This window comes from Mustela erminea, chromosome 1 (genome assembly GCF_009829155.1).
Source record: "Mustela erminea isolate mMusErm1 chromosome 1, mMusErm1.Pri, whole genome shotgun sequence".
Lineage (NCBI taxonomy): Eukaryota > Metazoa > Chordata > Mammalia > Carnivora > Mustelidae > Mustela > Mustela erminea.
In genome coordinates, this window is record NC_045614.1 from 135,535,308 (window position 1) to 135,551,641 (window position 16,334).

General features: G+C 44.4%; 1 protein-coding gene across 2 annotated transcripts in view; it reads left to right on the forward strand.

Moving 5' to 3' along the window:
- LOC116590726 (NACHT, LRR and PYD domains-containing protein 1b allele 5-like) overlaps window positions 1–16,334 on the forward strand; it is a 34,859-nt gene that overhangs the window by 10,107 nt on the left and 8,418 nt on the right. For both annotated transcript variants that reach the window (XM_032342959.1, XM_032342950.1), the window contains exons 2-13: window positions 491–525; window positions 646–732; window positions 2,653–2,694; window positions 3,016–3,045; window positions 6,495–6,539; window positions 6,897–6,944; window positions 7,111–7,157; window positions 7,258–7,307; window positions 7,582–7,799; window positions 7,903–8,153; window positions 10,171–10,305; window positions 13,223–13,361. In XM_032342959.1, the coding sequence (XP_032198850.1) occupies window positions 491–525; window positions 646–732; window positions 2,653–2,694; window positions 3,016–3,045; window positions 6,495–6,539; window positions 6,897–6,944; window positions 7,111–7,157; window positions 7,258–7,307; window positions 7,582–7,799; window positions 7,903–8,153; window positions 10,171–10,305; window positions 13,223–13,361 (1,127 nt within the window). The remainder of the gene's footprint in view (window positions 1–490; window positions 526–645; window positions 733–2,652; window positions 2,695–3,015; window positions 3,046–6,494; window positions 6,540–6,896; window positions 6,945–7,110; window positions 7,158–7,257; window positions 7,308–7,581; window positions 7,800–7,902; window positions 8,154–10,170; window positions 10,306–13,222; window positions 13,362–16,334) is intronic.

Below are 16,334 nucleotides of genomic sequence, written 5' to 3' on the forward strand. Positions count from 1 at the left end.
ACATGCTTGCTACAGGAGCCCTCACTATTTGGGTGCCATATGTGAGGGAGAAGGCCAGGGAGGCAGAGCAAGATGACTGGGGAGAGGAAGGATGACTCACGCAACAAGATGGAGGGCTGGATGCCAGCGTGGGATGGGCAGTTAGGACTGTGTGCCTAGGGATGTGACAGAGGAAGGCCAGATGGCTGGGCATGGACTGGCAATCCCGTGAGCCTGGAAGGTGCGGTGCTGGCTCCTGGGGGTGTGATGGGACCAGAAGGGGTCAGGTGCACTCCCAAGAAGCCCCACTGATGAGTTTGGCCTGGCTGTACGTGGGGTCAGGCCACAGGTGGAGAGTGAGAGGGGCAGGAAAAGCTTTGAGGAGGGAGAGAGTTCTTTAATTTGCAGTATTTCTGGAGAAACAATATAATGATCATCTTGAAGATTTTTGTAATTATTTTATATAAAATTAGTATCGGTTTTTCAAATTTTTTTTCTTTTCTTGTTGCAGTGATGACCCTCACAATGCCCCTTCAGAAGGAAAAGGTACGGTATTCCTAAGTCAGTGTGGAGGTGTTAAAAAACTTACATTCTGTGGAGCATTTGCCGTTTTCGAGAATGATCATTTATTTTACTTATGGACTGTGGCTACTCTGTTGCATTCAGGCATTTCCCAACTGCTGCCTTGCAAGCCTGCCTCCTTACATGAAGGGCAAGGAGTGACTGAAGAAGGAGGCACGCCGCCCCAGACTGGTAGGTGGCAGTTTCCCTAAGCGAGGAAACTGACTAGGAGGCTGGTCTTGGTCTGCTTGGGACTTTGAAGCTGGGGGAATGTTCGTTCATACCTTGAGTGTTGTGTGTCAGGGTGGGTACTGGCCAACTAAGGGGATAAGACATGGCCTCGGTCCTCAAGGCCTCACAGACCAACCATGAGACAAGCAGCCACTGTTTGCCAGTTGGTCCATGTGACAGGAGGGGTCGCAGAGGAGGCGTGGCTAAGCCAGGGTGGGGTGCAGAGGTTGGGCGGGGAGGACCGCAGAAGTGACTTTGGGCTGGGTTTGAATGGATCCCTGGGAACTCCAGAGGTGAGGCTTGGGGGAGGGACTTCCGGGCAGTGGGAAGGTACCTGGAAAGGCTTGGAGAAGGAGCGGCAGTCATCCTGGCGTTCAAGTTTGGGGACTAGGGGAGTGGTTAAAATAGATTGATTCTAGGCCAGCGGTTCTCAGCCCTGGCTGCACCTTGCAGTCATCTGGAGACTTTAAAGGTAAATACTGCTGTTCAGGCCCCACCCCAGACGAGCTAAATCAGAACCTCTGGGGAAGGGCTGAGTCTGGGCATGGATGTGTTGAGAAAGCTTTCCCGGTGGTTCCAAGGTGCAGCGAGCATTGAGAACCCCTGTTCTGTGCTTCTAGCCCTGCAGGTGGGCTGGCCTCCGCTTTCATGATTGGACAGTCGTGAGGAGAAAGGTGTAAATACGTTGTGAAGTGTTTTACATAAATATATGTAAAGTATACATATACAAAATGAATAAAAAAATGAGTAAATACATGTAAACAAGTTAACATATATACGTGCCTGGCGCATAGAACAAGCTGCTGTGGGCTGCGATTATTCTTGTTCTCGACATTATTCTCAGATCTTTTCCTTCCTCCCTGTAACTGCTGCCACTCCTTCCGTACGAACATAGGAAGGGAGGGTTTGGGAATAATGCTAATAGCTTTTCATGTGTGTACTTGCTGAATCCAGAGGCTGTGTGGAGGGGGAGGTACAGAGAATGAGGAGTGGGGGTGGGGGAATGAGCCTGGCCGGCAGGTTGGGTCTGGGCAGCTCCTGGGGTCTGCCAGGAGAGGCCCAGGTGTCCCTGGAGGTGGCGGTCGGGATCCTACTGGGGAGTTGGTGCCACGCCTGCTGAGGGCTCTAGGGGGAAGAGAGGCTGGGAATGTGGGGCCTGGGGCATTAACTGGGGAGGGGGGTGGTGGGAGAAGAGAGGAGTGGCAAGGCCACTGGTGGGAAGCTTTGAGGGAGGTAGGAGAACCAGGACAGACATCTTGGGAGGGTCTTGTGGGCAGGAGGGAGTGATGGGTGTCTACCTGCAGGAGTTCTTTTCTGGGGGTTAGTGGTCCTTTAGGGACACCAGGGAGAGGATTTCCAGCAAGCTGTGGGAACAGAAGCGTGATTGCAGTGGACTGAGACGTGGAGTCGGGGGTGAGGAGGTGGAGGGAGCGTTCTTGGGGACCACTTTTTCCAGAAGTAGTTGGATAATAGGGACTACATTTGTCCTGTGCTTCAGTCAGTGGCATGCACACTCCAGGACTTCTGCACAGTTGTGTCACTGGCCTACACGTGTGTGTGACATGTCCAGATGTGCAAATGCAGGAGCCAGACGGGAGCAGAGAGGGCGAGTCACCGCTGAGAAGGGCTTGAGCAACAACCAGAGGAAGTGGTTCCCGCAGCCAGAGGGTTAACAGGAGCTCGTACTCAGTATGTTCTATCCAGTTCCAGAGAAAAACAAGCCCCCTCTTAGAGAAACCAGACTGGTTTTGGACTCAATAGAATTTATTAAATTAGGAAGAAATTAGTTGAGTTTGCATCTATTTTATAATAGATATAATTAAAAAATAGTTCTTACTTTTTATTCACTGCGAACTTCCCTTGGCGTATGTTTCTGTTCAGGAGAGGACAGCAGTTCTGAGAGCAGCTCTGAGAGTGAATCTGGTGAGTAACGTACGCTTTTCCTTAATCACGGAATCCTGGTTAAACCTATGAGCCTTCATTTTTATTTTAAAGTAACGCACACATCCCTTATATGGTTTGAGGACCTATTACTGGCGTGGTTTTGTGAAGTCCTGAAGAAGTGCCTACGTGGTAAATACTTTCCAGTTGGCAAGCGAAGTGGGAGGACAGGATGAGCTGAAGCAGAAAGGCAGGAAATGGTTGCTGGTGGCGAGAGCCAAGCATTTTACCTGTTCTCCCATTAGCCCGTGTTTCCTCTTGGTTGTCAAAAGAGTTTGATTTAGACTTCTTTGCTTTTTGTAGATAATGAGGAACCAGAACCAGAACAAACAAGTGAGTATATCCTTCCTCTCGATTTTATTTTTTGTTGTTGAAAGGAAGAAAGGGGAGGACAGCCTCTGGGATTTTTACGTTACCGATCACTTGCTCGTTATCTTTCTCCCCGTGCAAAATTAAGGTGAACGTTAGGAAACTTCTCTAAGTGTTTTGGAAATGTGAACTCACTACACAGGGCAAAAAAAAGCATGTGCCTGTGATGTGCGTCGGTACCAAGACTGTACATGTGCTGTGCTGCTCTGAGGCCCCTGCCTGAGGGGCCGGCGGTAAGCGGCCGCAGCTTGCCTCGGTGGGGCTCGCTGCTCAGGATTGTGGCCCACAGACTGTCTGCCGCTGCAAGTGCTCCATTTGTGCTTGGGGGTTTCTGGCGTGCTATTGTAGCTCTCTGTGAACAACATGAGAATGAAACCACTTGAAGGGGATTCTAAATATAAGATATGGTTTTTGTCGAAAGTTTTGTGAGTGACTAAGCTTGTATTTTAAGTGATTTTCTTTTACTATAAGATTTTCCCCCCCAGTTCTTAGACTCTGATCTGCCCCTGAATGCTGTAGCAGGGCAGTCAGAGGGCTCCTTTGCAGTACTTAAAATAAATGAAGTCTCTTCGCTCATAAGTCCTTATATAGTCTGATTCTCTCTGCAATTTCTCAGTGGAGAACCTGTGATGGTAACTGTAAGTTCTTGCAATCATGTTATACATTGAGGAGAAGCCGTGATAATGTTTGTAATAGTGTGTAGCACCCTCATGGAGATGTCATATTCTGATAGCCATAAAGCAAAAATGTATGCCAACCCTCTCACCCCCAGTTCTCTGTACATTATGGATTATTTCATCCTCCAAAATGCAGTCGAAAGTCCAGCCTGCATAGATTGGATTAAAATAGAAATCAAACTAGAAAGCTGGCATTGGATCAGGTTTCTGCTGTTATCCCTGGTAATAACTAGGTAAAGGGCCGTAGAGACACGGAGTCCAGAGTCAGAACCCTCAGGGTCCAGAAGCTAGGCCAGGGCCAGGGCCTCACCCAGGCAGGCAACATAGGTGGAAGGCAGTGTTCAGTGAGGTTCAAGATAGGCTCAAAATTGGTGCGGTCAGTGTGGTCAGCAGGGCAAACGTGGAGCACCGAGGGGCTGGCCCTCGGCTGGGTTAGACATCTTGGTATTCTCTGGCAGTCCCAAGTGTCCTGGCATCTTCTGTGGGCGGGCTGAGGATTCTTGTCCTTGGAGCCCCAGGTCATGGAAGAGTCCTGCCTTCCCCCAAGATTATTCTCTTTGTTAAAATGTCTGTGATTCTTCGCCTGCATTCTCAGGTCGGGTGGAAAGATCAGGTGGGCTGCCTTGGACTGTTCGCTCCTCTGTGCTCTAGCTAACAGTGCAGCCTACCCGTTCTCTTCCCGAGTGGATATGCTTTCTACTCACAGGCATGAACTCTGGGGTCACCCAACAATGCTTGAAGGGAAGCTGTGGTTGATAAGTTGGGGAGAATTACATTGATTTCTCTGCTTTGGCTGGGAAGACCTGGTCAGAGGCTCGGTGTTTGCCAGCTGGTTAGGATTCTCTGATCTCTTTCACTTTCTCTGCTCCTAAGGCAGAAAACCATGGGCTGTGGATGAAATACAACACAGACTTACAGCCAACCAATAAAGTAGAATTTTATAATCCTTTATAGGACAGTGACTGAGGAAATATGACTGGAGGGTGGTGTGGTGCAGGAGGTGGTCAGTGTTTCAGATCTATAGTGTTCTGAGTCCAGGACTCTGAATACTTTTAATCTCTATTGCCATGTGATCTTATTTTTTATTTTATTTTTTTTTAAAGCAGGAGCTCCCTATAGACTGACAAATCAGGCAGCTTGTGTGTGCTGGGGTGGAGCGCTGTCCTGGGGGGTGTCTGTACCTTCTGGGCGTGGGGGATGGCATAGGACCTTCTATATGTATTGATGAGTGCCTTACCCATGGGGTGACCCTCCCAGAGGTTGTTCAGACGTCTACAATATAAAACCAAGCATTTGACACATTAGGTCTTGCCTTAAGTGACAGGAGTTGTTGTCTAGAATTTGTAAATTTTTTAATGAGTCCCACCTATCACCGTAACAAAATAATAGTTAATAATAGTTATGTAACACTTACTGAATTAGGGAATGGTCATTTAATTTTCCTTAATTTTTTGGGGGGGTGGTATTATTCTAATCCCCATTTGATAGATGTGGAAAGTGAAGCATGGGGACACTTAGTAATGCCACCAGAGAGGTCAAGCTCATGCACCTAGTGACCAGTGTAGATAATAGAAAAATTCATTGCTATTCCCTTTCTTTTAAAAAAAAAGAGATTTTATTTGTTTATTGAGAGAGAGTGAGAGAGAGAGAGAGAATATGAGAGAGAGAGAGAACAAGAGCAGGGTGAGGGGCAGAGGGAGAAGTAGACACCCTGTTGTGCAGGGAGCCCAAGGTGGGGCTCAGTCCCAGGATTCCAGGATCATGACCTGAGCCGAAGGCAGACGCTTAACCGACTGAGCCACTCAGGTGCCCCTGCTTTCCCTTTCTTTTTTTTTTTTAAATTTTTTTTTCAGATTTTATTTATTTATTTGATAGAGATCCCAAGTAGGCAGAGAGGCAGGCAGAGAGAGAGGAGGAAGCAGGCTTGCAGAGAGCTGAAAGCCGGATGTGGGGCTCGATCCCAGGACCCTGGGATCATGACCTGAGCCGAAGACAGAGGCTTTAACCCACTGAGCCACCCAGGCACCCCTGCTTTCCCTTTCTTAATATATTTTGTAGTATGGAAGTCTAATCATTCAGAAAATAGTGACTGAGCACTTACCAGGTCCTAGGGTTACAGTCCTCATGAAGCTTACATTCTAGGGGGGAGAGAAACAGGAAGCAGAAGACACTAAACCACAGTGTGCAAGGTGGGGAGATGCCCTGAAGGAAATGAATATGTCAGGCAGGCCCTGTTTCAGGGAGGGGGAGTGTGCATTTGTATCAGAAAAGCCTCTCAGATAAGGGCACATTTGAGCAGAGACCACAAAGATGTGAGGGGGCAACAACACGAGTATTTGTGGGAGGAGACAGTATATGCAAAGTCAGGAGTGTGCTTTGGGGTGGAGACACGGCGGGTGGTGACTGGAGGGCAGCAGGTGCGGGGGGAGGCAGACAGAAGATGAAGTAATGAAGAGCCAGACCATACAGGGCCTTTATCGGTGTGGAAGGAATCTGCATGCCAAATCAGAGACCCTTATAGTTGTTCCAGTTTAAATAGGCCTAAAATCTGATGTCAGTTCTTTTCTTCCAAGCTAATGTCTAACCCTAATAGCTGGAGGGCTGATGCCAGCCGAGCATTATCTTGGGCCGTGGATGAATCTTCAGTGGAGGCTGCCGCTCTCCAGCGGAGACGCTGGCCCTGGGGAGGAATAACTGATGAGGAGATGGCTCATATGCCCTTTCTTGTCTTCACAGATGGGGAGCCAGGAGGGTCTTGCGTGGAGGAAGCTTCTGCTCAGAGTAAGAACAGGGCGACGTGCTTACCTCTGGTTCCTCTGCTGCTCTCCCGTGCTTGTGTGAAAGGAGGACGTGTGGGCCCCGTGTAAGGATGACGGCCGCAGAGAAAGATCACATGAAGTTTTATGTGCCGAGATGGGCTACACCGAAACTCGAGTCACATTCAAGCCCGTTTTCACACCTTAGACCTAGAGTGGGATCGACAGACGTAGTGTCTCATGTGTCATTGGATTGACGTGTGGAGGTGTTTAAATACACGTTTAAAGTTCTGTGGGTTGGGAAGCTAAGGTGGGTGCTTGAGTCATGTACGATTTACCCCGTGACTGACTCCTGCCAATGCATGTGTGATCTCGTTCACAGCGGAAGAGTGGGAGGAGAAGGAATTGCCCAAAGAGCATTCGCATTCAGGTATAAACTGACATTTTCCAAAATATTCTTCCAAATATTGTTATTGCTCAGGGGCATGTGCCTTTGAACTTTGTCATCTCATCCTGTCACATATACTTACGAAAAAATTTGTATTTGAAAATGCCAACCACATTCATATACATAAAACTTTTTCTCTGTCATTTAGAACTTCAAAAAATCCAACCTCACTGTGAACACTGCAATGTTGAAAATGTAAGTATATTTTCATTATAGAGTATGATTCTTTAATTTGCTTTAAGAAAGTAACATTACTTGTGTATTACCTGCTTTTATGTGTGTACTTTTTCTCCAGAAACAAAATGAGCAAGTGACCCCCAGGCCGCTTTCCAGGGAACAGTTTTTGTAAGTAGTTGTGAATAGAGGAGACTTAAACATCATCAGTAACTTAACTTCACACATAAAAATGACCCCAGGTAGGGGAAACACAGAACAACATAATTAATTTCACACACTTTATGTACTTCCTTGGGCTATTTTCTTTGGTAGTGATGCTTCTTCAGAATGCTATAGAATTTCATTAGTGCTTTTGAATGGAATTAAAAACACAAGTAGTTTTAAGAAATCCTCCCCGACCAAACATAAGGACTAAAAAGGTGTTCTTATCTGTCCAATGCAGACTGAAGTTGGACACAGAAGGAACTTACCAGTGCACGGAAACTGGTCTGATATTTGAGGTTAACAGAAAAGTTGACATCAAGTATTGCGTTTTGTCCTGGAGCAAATTTGCAGACCTGGTTGTTAAACCCTGGGTTGTCGGTGGACCCTTGTTTGATGTTAAATGTGACCCAACCTGTCTCACCTCCATTCAGTTTCCACATTCCCTCTGCTTGGGTCGTAAGTACTTGTTTCCTAAATGTCTAATTTTTGTGCATGTGTGTGTATGTGTGTGCAACCCGTGTCCTGCCCACAGTGCTGATTTACCTTCATATTTTAACAGACCACAATGCCAATATGACGTTCAAAGTCTTACATGTTAAAAGTTCTGGGGCCTCATTAGAATCCACCATGGATCATTCTACAACCCATGTCAAATGGCGCGTGAGCTCTCTTTCTCCTGTGGGGCCGGTTATTCAAAGTGAAGAGACTGTATACCACCACGGGGCCGTGATTCTCTACAAAGCCATTGACCATAACCCATCCTTGTCTTTTCGGGTGTACATAGCAACCAATAACGAGTCGTTCATCAAGGTAAATTTAACGAGAATGAATAATAAGTGTTGATTACTTTGGGTTCCAACATGATGCCGTGTGTGTGGGTCCCATTCTTGTTAACTGAAGCGTCTGCCCTCTGTGGGTCTCATTTGGCGCTCACCTAGAGAGGTCAGAGGGTCAGTGCCTGGGGCGTGCCAAGTCCTATGATTGCGTGAGGGCGGTCATTCCGATCCAAGCAGAAGGGGGCGGGGGTCTGGGACTTCAGCGGAAAGAAATGCAACTCACAGGAAAATGAAAAAGAATAAATGTTTGGTAAACAAGTGTCTCTTGGGCCACTCAGAGCCATGGGACATAGAGGACTTTGCTTAAACAGGCCTTGCTATGTTCCTCCCTGTCTCCCATACCTAGTTCATGTGCTAGTGTCGTTATCTCTAGTGACAGTTCTCTTTCTGGAGCAAGTCCTCTATCCAAATTTTTCTTTTCCTTTTTTTTTTTTTTTAAAGATTTTACTTATTTATTCGAGAGAGAGAGAGAGAGCATAAGACAGGGTGAGAGGCATTGGGAGAAGCAGGCTCCCTGCTGAGCGAGGAGCCTGATGCAGGACTTGATTTCAGGATCTGACTTGAGCCGAAGGCTGATGCTAAACTGACTGAGCCACGCCAGTGCCCTGTCCAAAGTCTTTTAGGCAGTTGTCAGGGAGGTTAAGAGCCTTTTCTGAATCTGCTGCGTTTCGGTTGCCTTTTTTTAAAAATTGTTTGAATTAGTTAATTTTTAAAAAAATTCCAGTATAGTTAATATACAATGTTATCTTGGTTTTAGGTGAGCAGTACAGGGATTCATCAATTCTATACATTACTCATGGCTAATTGTGATAAGTGTACTCTTATCTCCTTCACCTATTCACCCATGCCCTCACCCTTGATTGCTTTTAAAAAATTTATTATTATTATTATATTAAAATTATTATTATTATTATTTATTATTAATTATTTATTATTTAAAAATAATCTTCATGCCAGAGTGGCCCATCTTGGGGTACCCAGCCCTTGGCCCCCTCCAAGGTCACACTGCCTATCTCCAGTGTTTTCAGGTTATAGTGTTTTGATGGCTTTAAACACAAGTTATATTGATTGTAATTGGCGATATATATTAAAATTTAAGAACTCTGTTAAGTAATAGGTTTTTAGTTTCTTCCTAAGAAGGTGAAATATGCTTCCTATAATCTTATTTAAGTTAATACTTTCAGCTGGGAAACGAGTCTTCAAATGGAGTCAAAAGAATCCCATGTAAATTCAATTAATTAAAAGGGTGTTCTCTCTCCTTCCTCAGAAGCTGGGTGAGGAGCTGATTCTGCCGCTGGAACAATGGGCGCATGGCACGGTTAGGGCAGGATGGGCTTCCTGTTGATGCTGTAGTTTTACACCTTCTGGGATTGACTTTTTTTTCCTGTGTAGGAAGATTTCCTTGCACTTTGCATTCAGGAAACCCAGATTTCATGTTCAGCTACATCTACAGCTGCTGCACAAGGGAGCCTGGGCCAAAGTCTCTCATTTGCCTTTGTGGGGCATTCGAACTATGCGTATAAAATCAGTAACCCGTCTGGGACAGTGGTGAGGCCAAGGCTGGAAACACATAGTGCCGGGTAGAAGCAAGCTCTGGGTCAAAGGGAACTGTGTACAATAGAGTAGTTGCTTTCTGTTCACACAATGGACAGATCATTAGTACAAACGTGTAATGCTGGCACTCATTTAATTTTCTCAAATCCTTCAGAAGCAAACTTTTGGTGCTAGCCAGGGTGTGTGTGTGGTTGCTTTTGGCTGTAGTGCTTGGGCGGAAAGAGGTTTGGAAACCTAGAAGCTTGCAGTGTGGGTATGAGGTGACTTATTAGCCTCTGCGGTGTTTCTTTTTAGGGTGCCTGAAGGTGTTTCCACCACGGTCATTTTGTGGGGGGACATGACGAGAATGCTGGGGGCACATGCACTGCCTGGGCACTTAACGGTTCTTACAGTTGTTACTGATGCATTTCACAGCCCAAACCTATTTCTGCCTTTAGGATATTTCCAAGTCAGTAAAGCACTCCTCTAAGAAATTCATGAAAATTGACAAGCCTCCTGTTTGCCAGAAGTTATTGGAGAATGGGAAGAAATACAGACTGATCAGTGAACCAGAAGCTGAAATCACCCCAGAGGTATATATCTTAAAAATAACCACTTGGAGTAGCAGCAGGAATGTATATTTTGTAGCTAAGGTTGTTTTGAAGGTTTTTAGAAGAATTCATTTTGTTTTCATTTTTATTTACAGGAAAGCCATAGTTTTTCTAAACTTGTAGCTTATTCCAGAGATGCTGTTGAATTTCAGAATTAATTTGCGACCATTGCAAAAATAGGCTATTTAATATTTTTTCCTTTAGAAAGGTTTTACGTTTTCTTGAGTTCTTTAAATTAAATTCTTCAAACAATGTTAGCCTCAAAGGAATAAAAACCTTCAGTTTAATCTTAAGTCACAGAGCACTGAAGGTTAATGGGAAAGAGTTGCTAACAAGGTTATCGGCTTTTTCTTATTGGAAGGCATTTGAAAAATAGTTATGGGAGCAAATTGTCAGTAGATTTCAACTATTCACTGTATACACCATGACATTTGTAGGCGATTTCGGTTTCCTGTAAGTGACAAAGTTATTTTTGAAACTTACTTTCATTGCGTGCCCTGACTGCGTGCTGCAGCTTAGCTAACTAGACATCTCTGTGGAAATTCTTTTTGTACACCCCTTTGTTTGTTTCTTAGTCTGTGAAAAATTGAAAATGTGTTTTGATTCCATTACATTAAAATATGAAAGAAGAGGGAGCTGATGGGGGTGGCCCGTGTTGCATTATCGTATTAGCAGAGGCCTCTGGCCCTGTAGAAGTGGTCAGGTTGGGCAGGCAGCCTTCCATACTTTCCTTTCCAGCTGCAAAGGGTTTCTTCCCACCGGGTGTTTTTTGAGTTTCACAACTTTGAGGCTGAAGAGAGCATCCTCCATTAACGTGCAGAGCAGGCTAGCGAGCTGCCTGGGTCCCACACCCAGGTGGCAGATGAGCCTGGCCCTGAGCCCACTCTGCCCTTGGCCCCTAATGCCACCGTCTTTGCACCGGGATCTGAGAGGCTGATTCCTAGCCTTTGTGAGCTGATCAAGCCCTGGCAGGTGCCACCTCAAGGTGATCCTGAGACGCCAGCTGCAGTCTTGTCTGGGGGGTGGGATTAAATTCGAAGGGTTTGTTTAGGATGGTGTGATTCTTGGCCTTTGCTGCAAAATAGAATTTGCAGGGGAGCTTTGAAAATAGTCTGTGGCCTGGGTCCTACCCCCAGAGATGCTGACTTAATTGCTTTGGAAGTGGCCTTAGCATTGGGCTTGTTAAAGTTCCCAGGGTGACTGTACTGTGCTGCCAAGATTGAGAGCCACTAGGAGAGGGAATAATACACACCGAATGGTCCATCTGTCTGGGAAGGGACGGGGGTGGTCCCTAGAGGTGTCGCTTACACAAGATGGTGGTGGCGGGAGGGCTTTAAATAGTCCAGTTCTGTCACCAATTGTGTGCTCTCTCTCTCTACCAAATCTCTGGGCTAATGGGGCTAATCTCCCAGGATTGCCCTAATGATTATGCAAGATAGTGGTTTTGGGGTACTCTGAGAGTTGTGAAACTCTGTTAAATCTAAGGTGTTCTTACTGATTTTAGACCATTAGTGATTTATTTAACTGACATTTATCAAAAGTACCTATTACAAGTCAGTCTGGGATAAGAGCTAAAAGTTAAAAAATGAGTAAGTTGTGATCTTTTCCTTCAGAAGATGCTAGGATATAGAGAGACATACTATAGTTATGTAAAGAATAATTTTAATGTGTAATGTATTACCATAGAGATGGGTGCAGTGGGTTTCCGTGCAGAGTTCCTATGTGGTGACATTTGTTCTGGGTTGGAGGGGAGAGGGATTCACCAGGATAGACAACCTTCCTGGAAGAAGGAACTGAATGTGCCTAAGTGAGGTGATGGGGATGTGCAGCTGGGCTCCAGGCACCAGACAAATGGGAATGGGAAATGGGAATGCAGAGGGCTTTGGGAGAGAAAGCTCTTGGCTTTGTAGGCCTTGGTGATCCGTGGCGAGGATAATGCTAGTGGTTTATAATGGAAAGGGAGGGGACAGGGTAGGAATGTTGGTTTTTAAAGGTGATGCCCAGTGTAGTTCAATGATTTTTCTTTTCTTTTCTTTCTTTCTTTCTTTTTTTTTTTTTTAAAGTACATTTCTCCCTGCAGACTTGCTAGCGTCTGGAGAGGAGAGAAGGTCCAAGGCATAGGGCAGTCTATGTAGTGGTTAAGTGTAGTGGTTGTGTGTAGGTGCGAATTCAAATCTCCCACTTCCTAGATGTGGATTTGGCCACGTTCGTTAGCTTCTCTGAGCTCTTTATCCATAAAATAGCAATGAAAGGGTTTGTGGGGGCAAGGTGGTGTTCAATGAGGAATGCGGACGAAATAAACAGTGTGGTTCTGTAAATGTCTTTAAAAATAGTTTCCAGGTTGTGGAATGACTGAAGTGAAACCAGTGAGGGAGTTTAAGAACACTTAGGAAAGGGTGATTAGTTTGGGAACATGAAACACTGAACCCAAGAAAGCGCTGAAAATTTACACCTTAAAAAAATCGGGCCAGGGCGCCTGGGTGGCTCAGTGGGTTAAGCCACTGCCTTCGGCTCAGGTCATGATCTCAGGGTCCTGGGATCGAGTCCCGCATGGGGCTCTCTGCTCAGCAGGGAGCCTGCTTTCCCCTCTCTCTCTCTCTCTCTCTCTCTGCCTCTCCATCTACTTGTGATCTTTGTCAAAAAAATAAAATCTTAAAAAAAAATCGGGCCAAAGTACTGGAAGCCTCAATGAGGGAGAAAAGCAGGTCTGAGTAAAGAAGGGCCGGAAGAAGCAGGAGAATCAGAGGATCTGTGATTACGGGATGAGATCAGAATCGAAGTAAGCATTCCAGTCAGCACTGACCCCTTTACCATTCCTTACTTGACATTTTATGTTGCCAACTAATGCAGCTTTTATTAAAAAAAAAAAAAAAAATTCACTCTTTTTTTTTTTTTTAAGGAAATTGAATTTGTTGATGGTTCACTTTTAAAATTAAAAAGTTACATTGAAGTGTATTTGGAGCAACCAGTGGAATTTAAATTACTTCTAGTCGAAATGGATTCTGAGGAAATTGTGTGGAAAGCAAAACTGAGAGAATGTAAGTGTTTTGAATCTTGAATGAAAACTCAGGTTTGGGGGGCAGTTGGGATAAGAAAACAAGTAGAATGATTATTCCATTTTAATATAACATCTAAAGATCTGATTAAGAGATGAAGAGTCCAGCGAGGCTCTGGTTCTCAGGCACCCACAGCCAGACCCCTTGGTCATTGGGTAGTTCAGTGAGGTGTGGATGCTTCAGGCAGCAGGTGGGCTTAGCCAATAGAGGGTTTGGGTTTTATTTTTTTCCCTCTCTTACCTTTCTGAGGTTTGGATCTCAGACTTTTTTTTTTTTTTTAAATTTTATTTTATTTTATTTTTTCAGTGTTCCAAGATTCATTGTTTATGCACCACACCCAGTGCTCCATGCAATACGTGCCCTCCTTAATACCCACCACCAGGCTCACCCATTCCCTCAACCCCCCCGCCAAAACCCTCCCTTTGTTTCTCAGAGTCCACAGTCTCTCATGGTTTGTCTCCCTGTCTGATTTCCCCCAACTCACTTTTCCTCTCCATCTCTCAATGTCCTCCATGCTATTTGTTATGCTCCACAAGTAAGTGAAACCATATGATAATTGACTGTCTCTGCTTGATTTATTTCACTCAGCATAATCTCCTCCTGTCCCATCCATGTTGCTACAAAAGTTGGGTATTCATCCTTTCTGGTGGAGGCATAATACTCCATTGTATATATGAACCATATCCTCTTTATCCATTTGTCTGTTGAAGGGCATCTTGGCTCCTTCCACAGTTTGGCGACTGTGGCCATTGCTGCTATGAACGTTGGGGTACAGGTGGCCCTTCTTTTCACTACATCTGTATCTTTTTGGTAAATATCCAGTAGTGCAATTGCAGGGTCATAGGGAAGCTCTATTTTTAATTTCTTAAGGAATCTCCACACTGTTTTCCGAAGTGGCTGCATGAACTTGCATTCCCACCAGCAGTATAAGAGGGTTCCCCTTTCCCCACATCCTCTCCAACACTTGTTTACTGTCTTGTTGATTTTGGACATTCTTACTGGTGTAAGGTGATATCTCAAGGTGGTTTTGATTTGAATCTCCCTGATATCTAATGATGATGAACATTTTTTCATGTGTCTGTTAGCCATTTGTTTGTCTTCTTTGGAGAAATGTCTGTTCATATCTTCTGCCCATTTTTTGACGTGATTATTTTGTGTGTGTTGAGTTTGAGGAGTTCTTTATAGATCTTGGATATCAGCCCTTTGTCTGTAGTGTCATTTGCAAATATCTTCTCCCATTCCGTGGGTTGCCTCTTTGTTTTGTTGATTGTTTCCTTTGCTGTGCAAAAGCTTTTGATCTTGATGAAGTCCCAAAAGTTCATTTTTGCTTTTGTTTCCTTTGCCTTTGGAGACCTGTCTTGAAAGAAGTTGCTGTGGCCGATGTTGAAGAGGTTACTCTAGGATTCTGATAGATTTCTGCCTCATGTTGAGGCCTTTTACCCATTTCAAGTTTATCTTTGTGTATGATGTAAGAGAATGGTCGGGTTTCATTCTTCTATACATAGCTCTCCAATTATCCCAGCACCATTTATTGAAGAGACTGTCTTTTTCCCACTGCATATTTTTTCCTGCTTTGTAAAAGATTATTTGATCATAGAGTTTTGGGTCCATATCTGGGCTCTCTACTGTGTTCCACTGGCCTATGTGTCTTTTTTTTGTGCCAGTACCATGTTGTCTTGGTGATCACAGCTTTGTAGTAAAGCTTGAAATCAGTCAATGTGATACCCTCAGTTTTGTTTTTCTTTTTTAACATTTCCTTAGCAATTCGGGATCCCTTCTAGTTCTGTACAAATTTTAGGATTGTTTGTTCCAGCTCTTTGAAAAATTATGGTAGAATTTTGATCAGGATGGCACTGAAAGTATAGATTGCTCTAGGCAGTATAGACATTTTAACAGTGTTTATTCTTCCAATTCATGAGCATGGAATGCTCTTCCATATTTTTGTGTCTTCTTCAATTTCTTTCATGAGTGTTCTGTAGTAAAGACCCCAGCACAAAGGAGAATTTCAGACCAATATTCCTGATGAGTATGGATGCCAAGATTGTCAGCAAGATCCTAGCTAATAGGATCCAACAATACATTAAGAAGATTATACACCCTGACCAGGTAGGATTTATCCCTGGGATGCAAGGGCAGTTCAACATTTGCAAATCAATGTGATAGAACAAATCAGTAAGAGAAGAGAAAAGAACCACATGGTCCTCTCGTTTGATGCAGAAAAAGCATTTGACAAGATACAACATCCATTCTTGATTATGACAATTCAAAGTATAGGGATAGAGGGAACATTCTTCAACTTTATAAAATACATCTATGAAAAACCCACATCAAATATCATTCTCAATGGGGAAAAGCCGACATCCTTCCCTTTGAGATCAGGAACATGACAAGGATGCCCACTCTTACCACTCTTGTTCAACATAGTACTAGAAGACCTAGCAAAAGCAACCAGACAACAAAGAGAAATAAAAGGTATTCAAATTGGCAAAGAAGAAGTCAAACTCTCTCTTCGCAGATGACATGATACTTTATACGGAAAACCCAAAAGACTCCACCCCTAAACTACTAGAACTCATACAGCAATTCAGTAATGTGGCAGGATACAAAATCAATGCACAGAAATCAGTTGCTCTCTTATACACAACAATGAAAATATAAAAAGGGAAATTAGAAAATCGACTCCATGTACCATAGCACCAAGAACCATAAGATACCTGAGAATAAACCTAACCAAAGAGGTAAAGGATCTGTACTCGAGGATCTCAGACATTTTAATATGAATGAGGGGCATCCTGACAAAGTCTGTCCCATGACCTGGATGTACATCTGCATTTTGGCTGATCTCCTGCCTCATTTGCGTCCCCCTGTCTATCTGATCAGTGAACTGTCACTCCTGCTGTGTGATTATGGCTCTGTGGTGGAAACACTTTCCCTCGTTTAAGATTATGGTGCTGG